We start from the raw sequence: 13297 nt of genomic DNA on the forward strand, positions 1-13297 counted from the left end.
ACCAATATGCATGTTTATGTTTTTGTGAAATAGTGGTACAATTAAAAACTCCATCATTCAGGGCATTTGTACCAAGTATTGAAATCAAAACCAGAATCCAAGCGGTAAATTGAGAATAAAGCATTTATTAAGTGCTAACTTTGTTGATTTTTGTTGGTCCTATGGAGAAGAACACTGCTGAAGGGAATGTGGTGTGTGCTTGTAATGAAAAAAAAGGAGCAGAAGAACAAGTGGATTCACATCTTCAATGGCAGCTAAATCTCCTGACCCACATAGAGAATGTACAGAATGAAGTCACCAGCAGAATGGACATTATTGAAAAGGAAGTTGATGGTAATTACATTGTTACAAAGTATTGACATTAATCTGTGTAGAGCTTTGAACATTCAACGCATTAAATGAAGAACAATAAGTCTCTCATTACCCTGTCATGTAGATGACTAAGATAGTGATTAAGGCCCAAATTTTCAAAGGTATTTAGAATTTTGGGTGTTCTGGGACACCCAGAGTCTGATTTTCAGAGATATTGCGCCTCTGCAACATCCACTGAGGTATTGAGTATTCAGAATGTCTGAAGACAAGCCTAGGCATGCAGCATTAGCAGTCATTCAAAAACATGGGCCAACATGGCTTGCCCAAGGCCACACAGTGAGACCATGAAGTAACAGGCTCCTGCTCCAATGCTCTGCCTACTAATCCACAGCATCTCCTGAAGTTGCTAGTATTTGTTCGGGCAATAGTATCCATCAGTTACCTGAGGAGGAGATAAGAAGTCTTCATCTTCAGCTGTGGTTTACAAACTAACTGGTAATAGCCTGGATTAAGGCGGCAGACCAGGCTTCATAACAACAAATTCGCACAACGATTATGCAGTAGAACTACGTGTTGTAGTAGAATGAATGCATTCGGCTGTACATTAATTGCCATTAACGCCTGCAGTTAACTGAAAACAAAATTAACGTGTTCATTTTTTTAACGCGTTAATTGCATACCTCTGGGAGGGTGAAGCCCCAGCCCAGAGCTCCAGGCGTGGCAGCAGAGTCTGAAGCTCTGAGCCCCTAGGCTATATTTGAAAATACAGAAAACATCCACAAATTTTAAATAAATGGTATTCTATTATTGTTTAACAGTGCGATTAAAACTGCGATTAATCGCTATTAATTTTTTTAATTGCTTGACAGCCCTAGTTTTCACATGTAGAGTCTCACTTTACAAATGAAGAGAGTTTGAACAAAGTGTAGTTATTGTGTCCTTAATTATTTCTTACCTAAAACAAAATAGTGTTAGCCCTGATGGAATGTTTATGATCAGATTGCATGTACATTGACCATGTTTCTAGAAAAATGGGATTGGACTCTTGCCATCCCTTTTTTATGAGCACTGAAATTCACTCAGAAGTTAGTGAGATTCCATTCTGAAAATGATTGTCTAAAAATGGAACCACATTATATCGCCTGCTCCCTGTTTTTGTTTAGTGATACGTTAAAGTTAGTGACAGAAGAGAGTCTTCACAGCCTTTTATTCCTGTTGAGTTTTTACTACCGCAGAACCGTGACAACTGAGACAGTGAGCTGGAGTCTCTTCTTTGTATGTGTATCATCAACACATTGTTGGCTAATTTGGCCTAACGTACCTTTATATTACTGGAATTTAGCTATCAGGGCAATTGGAAGGATTAAGAAGGGGGACCACTTTAAACTGCTTAAAAGAATAAAAATTTCCATGGAGCACTGAATTATTTGGTTCTTCAGAAAATATATCTTAATTTAAATAATGATCTGAGTGTCTGTAAGTTGCACCTTCACATTAATGATTCATATGGCAGAGGCATGCTCCATTTTATGCAAATTACCTGCTGCCCTCAGGCTTGGCAAGTTGGCAGCATTTACAAGGGTAGGTGCTGGCCCATGTTCAGTAGCATACGGGAGAAGTTGGTTTGGAAAGGGTATGAGCCTAAAAACCCAAATACAGAATGTCTCGCAACATATAGTGTAAGTATTCTGAATTTTTATGATCGGCTGCTCTTCATCTGGGCAGTGAATTTGGCCATGAAATATTCTGAGGTGTATCATTGGCAGTCTCACACCTGGTTAGCATGGAGCCATGGGTGGTGCACAATAGCCATTTAAATTTCGGTTGACAAGTTAGGACCAAATCCTAGTCAGGTTGAGGTCCTCAAGTATTTTGCTACTGACTTCAATGGCACTAAGATATGGCCCTTACAGCATTTCAACACACCTAGCTTTGGAGGGTTGAGCACTCTTTTTCCGAAGATCCCTTTCTAATCAAACTCTTCTTTACATTTTTCTCGATGTAGTTTTAGAAAGCTGGCTTGACTTCACTGGAGAGCTGGAACCGCCAGATCCTCTTGCAAGACTGCCTCAACTCAAGCGACGTATCAAACAGCTCTTAATTGACATGGGGAAAGTACAACAAATAGCCACGCTGTGCTCTGTATGACAAAAGGAAGAATAAAGGAATAAAAATAGGCTCTCTACAGTGAATTTTCTTATTAGCCACAAGACTGGCAGGAGGACAGCAAAAAGCTGGATATTTGTCTGGTTCTGTGCTGATTACATTTTTAGCCTGACGCTTTGGAGAAAGGAAAGGAAATCTAGATTAAGGAAATTGACACTGAAAAGCTAAATACGCTATGTTCAAGATGCAAATTACAATATGTCACATATTGAGGAACATTGAAATGGCAGAATTTCTCCTTCAGGTCATACAAGAAGGTTCAAGAAATCACTGCAATGGAAAATACTATAATTTTATAGTCAGTAGCAGAAAGAGCCAAACTCAGTGGGAAAAACATACATCCGTAATTTTTTTTTTCTCCTATTGCTAGTGAAAATACAGACACAGAGAGATCCATAGCCTCTCTACAGTTGGTCCACCCCCAAAGTTTTAGGCAGGTAACTGATCTTTTGCAGCCCAGGAACTATTTCTTGTCTAATTAGTGTTATTCAGGAAAATGAAAACATTTGCTTCACTTTTGAAAGAAACAGTATGTGGTGGTCTCCTTATAAATATTTTTTTTAAATGGAAATCCTCATTACAGCACCCTTAGGCTCTTTTAAAAACGTAAGTGGCAAACAGTGGTCAGATGTGCCAAATAATACTAAAACCACTGGGATGACAGTTTGAAGATAGTGAAATACCTGAAGAGTTTTTTTTCAAAGTTCTACCTGGTGCCAGCAATCCATCCAAAATTGTATCTAGTTTATATTTTTTTACGTTCTATTGCAGTATTCAGGATTCAAAGTACATTTTTGTCAGCTTGGTGTTAGCCCTCTGAATCTTTACCAACCTCATCTGGGATGAGGAATGACAAGAGCAGAAAAATTGCTTGTTTGTGGCTGTGAATTACTAAACCACTAGATTGAATATTGCAAAGATACATTATCTAAGATGTTTTTATAAAACTTTTAGCTTCAGTCATACGTGAGTGAAACATCATGAAACCAAAGGCAACCTAGTTGCTCTGTTAGCTCTTGCTGGATTTTGAGCTCAGGACCTTCTCTTTGCCTGTGCTCATGTAAGTTGTCACTGCACCCAGTGCTACATATGTATGTGTAGGTATAAGTGTATATACACACACATTCATATGTATGTACTATATACATATTTATATCTACACATGTCTAGTTTTATTACTATAGACTATAAGAACTGGTGGTTAACATGAAATGTTACCTTTTAACAAGCAGTTTATAAAATTGAAAATAATGTATGTACAGGTTTTGGAATTTGTAAAATATGACTGTTAAAAGGAGGCTATTTAATTGATGACATAAGATACTTGAACATTTTATGCCTCACAACTGTTTATCAGTTCTAGTTTTCTGTATAAATGCATTTTAGAACCGATAGACAGTAAACTTGAATTTACCTTTTGATAAGAGTACAAGCCACTGTACATTCAAAAATTATTTAAATTTGCAAACACACTGTTCTATATGTAAGGTACTGTATGTAAAACTGTTTATTAAAACTATTCTGCATACTCTACATTTTCCACTTTTCTTCCTGTCCTATACAGAAATGTAAAAAAGTGATTAAAATAATGTACAGACCATAAAAAACTCGAATTTTTTGAATGCCTGTTGAGGATTCAGACAGTCGAAAAATGTGCCAAAGATGGATTGTGTACAAAAGATGTTGAAACTAGTGTTTTGAACTTTCATCATAAAACCATTCTTGAGAGAGAAAGTAGCATGCCCGGGTGCTTATTGAAAAATGCCTCCACTAAAGTCTCTAATTTATCTGTCATGTCTGAAGTAAGTTAATGCTATTAATATTTTAACTCTAAAGCAAATGTGTCAACATCAGTTATAGAATGATACCTATTTAAAAGGTCTCTTCAACAGCAGTTACCACACCATTGTATCAGAGGTATTACAGCTCTGTCTTAATTCCAAAACGCAACTCAATCTTAATTATATAGCAGGGATTGACACCTCCATAATTTAAAGAGGAAATACAGTAACTGAGGAATCTGTCAAGAAATGTTGACTATTTTTTATGGCAACCACTATTATGTTTAACAAAATACCCTTATGTTTTATACAGTGTAATTTGATGCTTAAATGACTACTTAAGACACATTTCACAGTATTAACAGCTGTTGAAAGTGATCTACTTGCTCTTTGGATATGCAAGATACTGTTGTATATTATTCACTTGCTGCATATCCTTAAATGTGGTACTGTGTGTACTGTACAGAATAAATGTAAATCTTAATACACAATTTGAAATGAAGTATATAGTATTTACATAATATATACAGTACATACTGGTGCTATGTTATACAATGTGTGTATGCATGTTTGTGATACCATATAACTGTAAATGTATTGAACAGAGAGATGGACTGAGATTTAAAGTTGTGGGAAGGAGGTTCCATGCTTTGGGCCCATCACAGCAAAGTTATAATGAGATGTGAGAATATTATCCCTAAAAGGTGGATGTTGTATGAGCGGCGGACCCGGAGGTGGTCTCAGGTGCTAAGAGGTGGTCACTGATGTAGCCAGGGCCTATACTTTTAAATATATTTTACATATAAAAAACTACTGTCAAGTATTGTATGGTTTCAAAGTTAAGTAATCAAAAGTTAGGCAATGTCTGAATTAATGTTGCCTATGCAATTCAGCCTTCTTCTGCCATATGCATTGTGTTAGTCTTTTAACTTGCAAGGTGTTACTTTTTTTTAACCACACAGGACCCTGCCTCTTTCAATGCACAGGATAGGTAGTGCCCCTGAATGAGTAACTTTTTAATATTTCTGTTTATCCTCGTTCATTTGGTAGCCAAATGCATAATATTTACCACATACCATTTAAACCCCGCACTGTGTACAAAATTATTCATTTCTTCATGAGCTTTTCTATGACACACATCGCTGTCGTGTCAGAATGCTTCACAAACTTTAAGGTAACTTGGTATCATCAACCCCACTTTAAAGATGTGAAACTGAGTAGTAGAGAGATTAAGGCTAAAATTGTCAGGCGCCCAACTTGTGAAACACTTGGGGCCTGATTTTTTTCAGAGCATTTTTATAGCACTTTATATGGTCAGTGCATGCACTGACTTCAGTTATGGTTGTAAGTGCTCAGTGGTTTGAGCATTGGCCTGCTAAACCCAGGGTTGTGAATTCAGTCCTTGAGGGGGCCACTTAAGGATCTGGGGCAAAAATCAGTATTTGTTCCTGCTAGTGAAGGCAGGGGGCTGGACTCGGTGACCTTTCAGGGTTCCTTCCAGTTCTATGAGATAGGTATATCTCCATATATTATTATTATTATTATAGGCCCCCAAATGTTTCCTGGTGGGCACCTAGAAACCCAATTAGTGGCCACCTGTGAATTTTGGTTGCAGTGACATAGGAACTCTGCGGCAGAAGCAAGGATAGGTTCCAGTTCTCAGAACTGTCTTGATCATAAGACTATCCTTTCCCATCCTGCAGTCCTTTGCCTCATTCGCCACATGCCTTCCAGCTTCCTCAACAAATGAGGCAGGCATCTTACAAACAACTGCCTCATTCACTACACAACTGATTCATTCCCAACGCACCATCTGCGCTGTGCACTGAACAAGACAGAAGGGCTGGGGAAAAAATAGTAGGTGATGCCGTAACTAAAGACTGTATCACAATGCATGTGCACAAAGGGGCCAAATTAAGGTTACACAAGCTTAATTCTGCCGTTTCCTACCTTCAGGATGCTTGACTTTGCCGTCTTTTATAGTGTTCTTTTAATGTCGTTTTTTAACTTAATTTAAGGTTTTTTAAAACAAACGGGGGAAAAAAACAAAAAGGAATTCCATCATACAGAGCCATACTGTGACGCACCCAGGGCTACTCAGCAGTGTTGGAGCCTTTAAATCCACAGCAGACTTCTGCCACTTGAGCTGATAGCGTAACGACTAATTGTAGTTGGCTGTTAGTCTCTCTGAACCAGCCGCTAAGGAAGATGAGAGACTTTGCAAATGGGTTTCATGGGTATTTGCTAGACAGCAAATGTTGGGACTCAGGCCTTGGCTACACTGGCGCTGTACAGCGCTGCAACTTGCTGCGCTCGGGTGTGAAAACACCCCCCCCCCCCGCGAGTGCAGCGAGTATAGCGCTGTAAAGCGCCAGTGTAATCAGAGCCTGCAGCGCTGCACACTCGCTCACAGCGCTGCAAGCTATTCCCCTCGGAGAGGTGGAGTACTTACAGTGCTGCGAGAGAGCTCTCGCGGCGCGACTATACTCGCACTTCACAGCGCTGCCGCGACAGCGCTGGGAAGTTCTGAGTGTAGCCAAGGCCTCAGTCCCTGTGTTCTGTTTTACATTTTAGAGGGGAGCATTCTCAAGTGGATACGGCCTCTTCTGCCCCTTTCCCCCACTTCCCAGCTTGACCCTTTTTGCTCATCATTTGCATGTCCCCTTGTTATCTTGTTTCTGTGCTCTGTCCATCCTCTAGCTTACACCCGTTTCCCCTCCGCTTGCCCCTGCCGCTCCTCAGCCTTGTGCAGTCGAGTTAGGCTCTGTTGCCTGGGTGTCACCTGGGAAATGATTTAAAACACTGGAGAGAAGGTTTCCATGTTTTGTTCTGGTGCCCGGAGGGGAGGCGGGAGGCAATTGTAGGGAAAGTTCTGCTCCGCCCCTGCAGCCTTGGGCTGGAGCATGCTCAGTGAGCTCGGAAAGGTGGAATATGCACAGTGTAAACAGAATCTTCTGAGATTATTGTTGGGTAGGTCTCTAATAAACCTGCTGAGCACACGCACAGGGTGACTTTCAGAGGCTCGTAATTTGGCCAAATTTGGATGGATTTTCACTGCAATAAACATCTTTCTGACACCCCTCCCTTGTCAAATTCCTAGCCCTTGCTCCAAGGCATAGAAGCTCTAGAGCAGTGGTGGGCAACCTGCGGCCCGTCAGGGTAATCCACTGGCAGGCCGCGAGACAGTTTGTTTACATAGACCGTCCACAGGCACGGCCGCCCGCAGCTCCCAGTGGCCGCTGTTTGCTGTTCCCAGCCAGTGGGAGCTGCGGGAAGCAGCGGCCGGGCCGCAGGTTGCCCACCACTGCTCTAGAGCTTCTCAACTAAACTACTATAAGGATTTTTTAACATGAGAAAATATTTCATGTAACTTTGATCTCAGAAACAACTATTTTGATGAAAGGTTTAAAAAAATCAGCCTGAGGCAGACAGACCCCTGGCATGGAGAATTTCAGCCTGGATGGTTAAAGTTTGCAGTTAGAAGCAGCTGAAAATGGGTCTTTATAATTGGAAATGCTGGGCAGCCTTAACTTTATTGCAGGTCCTGATGGGTATATAAGTTTTCACACACTTGCCTGTAGTGATCCTACCCTCATACCACAATGTACCTTTGCTGGGGCAAGTCCCAAACATGGAACCTCTTTTCTACCCCGCCCCCACTTTACGCCTTGTGAAATCTTTCAGGATGTTCCCTCCTTTTAGAGAGCATTTGTTAAAGTCAAGAGGTTGTTTTTTTTATTTTGGGGATGACCATTGCTCCTGTGTTTTATTTTACCTTTTTTTTTTGTGTTGAGTCACCATGTAATGGGTTTAGTTGTTCACTTTAACAAGGGTGATTTTTGTTACAATGCTTTCATGTATATTTAAAAATGGTTTTGTTATGCTATGTGGTGTCCCAAGCACTGGGGATGGGGGTGGTGTCTTTAGCAATAAGCGTTATATACACTGTGTGTATTTGTTATACTAGGGGCTGGTCCACACTAACCCCCCACTTCGAACTAAGATACGCAACTTCAGCGTTATTCACGTAGCTGAAGTCGAAGTATCTTAGTTAGAACTTACCGCGGGTCAACAAGCGGCAGGCAGGCTCCCCCATCAACTCCGCGTACTCCTCTCGCGGAGCAGGAGTACCGGCGTAGACGGCGAGCGCTTCCGGGATCGATTTATCGCGTCTAGACAAGACGCGATAAATCGATCCCAGAAGATCGATTGCTTACCGCCGGACCTGGTGGTAAGTATAGACGTACCCTTGGAGAATAGGTATGGAGCACTTGACAATGATGAAAATACACTAGAATAAAGAAAAGAGTGTTTGTCTGGCAGACGTTCTGCACCAGCCTGGGCAACTCATAACTACTGGAAAAATGTGAAATGTACATAGAGAAAATGAAATCGTGCAGAAAACATGAATATAATAAACTTCCAAAACATGCCATATAATCAAGACAGAGTGTATGTGCATTTGGGATGCTATTAACAGTAGACGAGTTAGCACAGTTTTCTAGGGATTGGTTGATTAACTAAAATCTAGTCTAACACAAATTAAGTGATTAAACACCTACTCAGTCTTTTTTTAGACTTGCTCACAACCGTCTCCATTCAGTTAGTGCCTCTCAATGCATTGTCACTGAAAGGTCTGAGAGAGGCAGCACTGAGCTCCTTAATCTTCCATGAGAGAAGCAAGGTATTTTCTTTTATGGTTTGTTTTATAATAGCAATAATGTTGATTGCATTCTAATATACTCACAATAAAGGCCTATTGAGATTGGTTAAGTGCCTGGGCTCACTTTTGGTGAACTAACAGTTTCAACAAACTGATCTGTGCTTTATATACTCTGGAGCATTAGGGAACTGTGACTTAATTGTATAAAGCCTGTCAACTAGTTTTGTGTACACATAATTCATTGATTACATTCAGAGAGACAAGACATTGATTACTGTTACAGCACTTTGCAACACATCTACTTAACCTTTCAATACTTGCCTCCTTTCAACCAAATTTGTCAGAGATATAAAATGGGAGGGTACCTTCAAATGAAGTGACCTTTCAAATCTGAAAGATAGTGGGGCTGGGCCAAATTCAGACCCCACTGTAAGCAGTTGCACCATTATTGAAATGAATGGAGGTGCATCTGCTTCATTATGTCTGGACTGTCTCCTTAATACGCTCCCATTTGGGTTGAAACTCCGGTGGATTCTACTTTCTTCACCTTTTCAGACATACCTAGGGGTAAATACACACAGTTCTATACATTTAGCTTCTGTATTAGCTAAAAGAGGCATACAATGGCAATCTGAAAAACTGCACAAGGTCACTAAATGAATACATGAGAGGAAAGTCATTATACCTATCTCTCTCCTTTGAAGCATGAGAGATGGTCATGGCTGGAGATGCTTGGCTGGCTGGTTCATGCTCACATGCTCCGGTTCTAACTGATTGCCATATGTGGTGTCAGGAAGATCAGATTGGGAGGGACCTTTGGGAGTTTTTTCACTTTTCCTCTAGCATGGTATGCGGGGTCAGTTGCTAGGATCATCTGGGTATATCTCTGTTCATAGAAGATTAGGGCTGGAAGAGATCTCAGGAGGTATCTAGTGCAACCCCCTGCTCAAAGCAGGACCAATCCCCAACTAAATCATCCCAGCCAGGGCTTTGTCAAGCCGGGCCTTAAAAACCTCTAAGGAAGGAGATTCCACCACCTCCCTAGGTAACCTATTCCAGTGCTTCACCACCCTCCTAGTGAAATAGTTTTTCCTAATATCCAACCTAGACCTCCCTCACTGCAACTTGAGACCATTGCTCCTTGTTCTGTCATCTGCCACCACTGAGAACAGCTGAGCTCCATCCTCTTTGGAATCCCCCTCACTATAGGGGGGGGATAGGCTGCTATCAAATCCCCCCTCACTCTTCTTTTCTATAGACTAAATAAGCCCAGTTCCCTCAGCCTCTTCTCATAAGTCATTTGCCCCAGCCTTCAAATCATTGTTATTGCCCTCCGCTGAACTCTCCAATTTGTCCACATCCTTTCTGTGGGGGGCCCAAAACTGGACGCAATACTCCAGATGTGGCCTCATCAGTGCCGAAGAGAGGGGAATAATCACTTCCCTCGATCTGCTGGCAATGTTCCTACTTATGCAGCCCAATATGCCGTTAGCCTTCTTGGCAACAAGGGCACACTGCTGACTCATATCCAGCTTCTCATTCACTGTAATCCCCAAGTCCTTTTCTGCAGAACTGCTGCTTAGCCAGTTGGTTCCCAGCCTGTAGCGGTGCATGGGATTCTTCCATCCTACGTGCAGGACTCTGCACTTGTCCTTGTTGAACCTCATCAGATTTCTTTTGGCCCAATCCTCCAATTTGTCTAGGTCACTCTGTACCCTATCCCTACCCTCCAGCATATTTACCGTATTTACCAAGACTGATCCACGGGGCACTTCACTTGATACTGGCTGCCAACTAGACATCAAGCCTTTGATCACTACCTATTGAGCCAGACTTTCTAGCCAGCTTTCTATCCACCTCACAGTCTGTTCATCCAATCCATACTTCTTTAACTTGCTGGAAAGAATACTGTGGGAGAGAGCATATCAAAAGCTTTGCTAAATTCCCTGCTATTGTAAGAGCCTCGCACATTGGTGCATCTTGGTCCCTCCTATTCTCTGCCTGTGGCACACAAGATTTAATCTCCTGAGGATTGTAGTACAGTAAAACCTACCAAGAGCAACCACTCATGGGAGTTAGCAAAGTGGTCTCTTGTAAGAGGTGGTCTCTCTTCAAAGCTTTGCTGTAAAATGGGCACTTTTACAATGTAGAGAGAGGCTACTATTGTTTCCAATAAAAACAACGCGGAGTACTTGTGGCACCTTAGAGACTAACAAATTTATTTGGGCATAAGCTTTTGTGGGCTAAAACCCACTTCATCGGATGCATGGAGTGGAAAATACAGTAGGAATGAATATGTAATGACCCATCCACTCCCAGTCTTTATTCAGGCCTAATTTGATGGTGTCCAGTTTGCAAATTAATTCCAGTTCTGCAGTTTCTCATTGGAGTCTGCTTTTGAAGTTTTTGTTGTTGAAGAATTGCCACTTTCAAGTCTGTAATTGAGTGTCCAGTGAGGTTGAAGTGTTCTCTGACTAGTTTTTTAATGTTATAATTCTTGACGTCTGATTTGTGTCCATTTATTCTTTTGCATAGAGACTGTCTGGTTTGGCCAATGCACATGGTAGAGGGGCATTGCTGGCACATGATGACATATATCACATTGGTAGATGTGCCGGTGCCGGTGAACGAGCCTCTGATGTGTTGCTGATGTGATTAGGTCCTATGATGATGTCCCTTGAATAGATATGTGGACAGAGTTGGCAATGGGATTTGTTGAAAGGATAGGTTCCTGGGTTAGTGTTTTTGTTGTGTGGTTTGTAGTTGCTGGTGAATATTTTGCTTCAGGTTGGGGGGCTGTCTGTAAGCGAGGATTGGCCTGTCTCCCAGGATCTGTGAGAATGAGGGATTGTCCTTCAAAATAGGTTGTAGATCCTTGATATGCGCTGGAGAGGTTTTTGTTGGGGGCTGAAGGTGACAGCTAGTGGCGTTCTGTTACTTTCTTTGTTGGGCCTGTCCTGGAGTAGGTGACTTCTGGGTACTCTTCTGGCTCTGTCAATCTGTTTCTTCACTTCAGCAGATGGGTATTGTAGTTTTAAGAATGCTTGATAAAAATCCTGTAGGTGTTTGTCTCTGTCTGAAGGATTGGAGCAAATGCGGTTGTATTTTAGAGCTTGCCTGTAGATAATGGATTGTGTGATGTGGTCTGGGTGAAAGCTGGAGGCATGTAGATAAGTATAGCGGTCAGTAGGTTTCCGATATAGGGTGATGTTTATGTGACCATCACTTATTTGCACGGTAGTGTCCAGAAAGTAGATCTCTTGTGTGGACTGGTCCAGGCTGAGGTTGATGGTGGGATGGAAATTGTTGAAATCCTGGTGGAATTCCTCAAGGGCTTCTTTTCCATGGGTCCAGATGATGATGTCATCAATGTAGTGTAAGTAGAGTAGGGGCGTTAGGGACAAGAGCTGAGGAAGTGTTGTTCTAAGTCAGCCTTAAAAATGTTGGCATACTGTGGGGCCATGCGGGTACCCATGGCAGTGCCGTTGTCTTGAAAGGAATAGATTGTCCCCAAATGTGAAATAGTTGTGGGCTGTAGCCCACGAAAGCTTATGCCCAAATAAATTTGTTAGTCCCTAAGGTGTCACAAGTGCTCCTCGTTGTTTTTGCTGATACAGACTAACATGGCTACCACTCTGAAAATGGTTTCCAATGTTTCATGTTTAACTTTAATTGCCTTTTAAATTAACATTACATTATGCAATACAGTACTGTACTGTATTTAAAATCTCTTGGATTTATTAATACAGTAGTACCGTACAGTATACAAAAGTATGGAGCATTTCTCAAACTGGGGGTCCTGACCCAAAAGGGGATAGCAAGCCTATTGTAGAGGGGACGTGGTATTGCCATCCTTACTTCTGCGCTGCCTTCAGAGCTGTGTGGCTTGGGGACTGGCAGTTGCTGGCCAGGCTCCCAGCTCTGAAGGCAGCACCACAGACAGCAGCAGCAGCGCAGAAGTAAAGGTGGCAATAAAATGCCATGCCACCCTTACTTTTGCGCTCGCCTGACAGCAGCTCTGCCTTCAGAGCTGGGCACCTAGGCAGCAGTCACCACTCCCTTCACAGCTGGGCGGATGGAGAGCAGTAGCTGCTGACTGGCCGCCCAGCTCTGAAGGCAGTACCGCCGCCAGCAGTGGTGCAGAAGTGAGGAAGATCAATTCCTTTAACAGGTTTGTTTTTATTGATGGGAGTAAGAAAATGTGGTCACTGGTCACAGATGACAGGTCGTCTCTCTGCACAGTTTCTTCACAGTTAAATTATAGGGGAAAATGTTCTGTGGCCTCTGCAAGTAGTCACTCGTGACAAGAGGTCTCTCTTCAGAGGTATCAGAGGGGTAGCCGTGTTAGTCTGGATCTGTAAAAAGCGACAGAGTC

General features: G+C 42.0%; 1 protein-coding gene across 30 annotated transcripts in view; it reads left to right on the forward strand.

Annotated features, from left to right (window-relative positions):
- The window catches only part of PHF20L1 (PHD finger protein 20 like 1), an 86385-nt gene extending 82300 nt beyond the window's left edge, over positions 1 to 4085 (forward strand). For 21 of the 30 annotated variants that reach the window (XM_065586187.1, XM_065586194.1, XM_065586186.1 and 18 more), the window contains 2 exons: positions 168 to 333; positions 2318 to 4085. In XM_065586187.1, the coding sequence (XP_065442259.1) occupies positions 168 to 333; positions 2318 to 2460 (309 nt within the window). In that variant the 3' untranslated portion in view covers positions 2461 to 4085. The remainder of the gene's footprint in view (positions 1 to 167; positions 334 to 2317) is intronic. The other 9 variants (XM_065586188.1, XM_065586197.1, XM_065586202.1 and 6 more) reach the window with 1 other exon arrangement.
- Positions 4086 to 13297: the final 9212 nt, after the last annotated feature.

This window comes from Chrysemys picta, chromosome 2 (genome assembly GCF_011386835.1).
Source record: "Chrysemys picta bellii isolate R12L10 chromosome 2, ASM1138683v2, whole genome shotgun sequence".
Lineage (NCBI taxonomy): Eukaryota > Metazoa > Chordata > Testudines > Emydidae > Chrysemys > Chrysemys picta.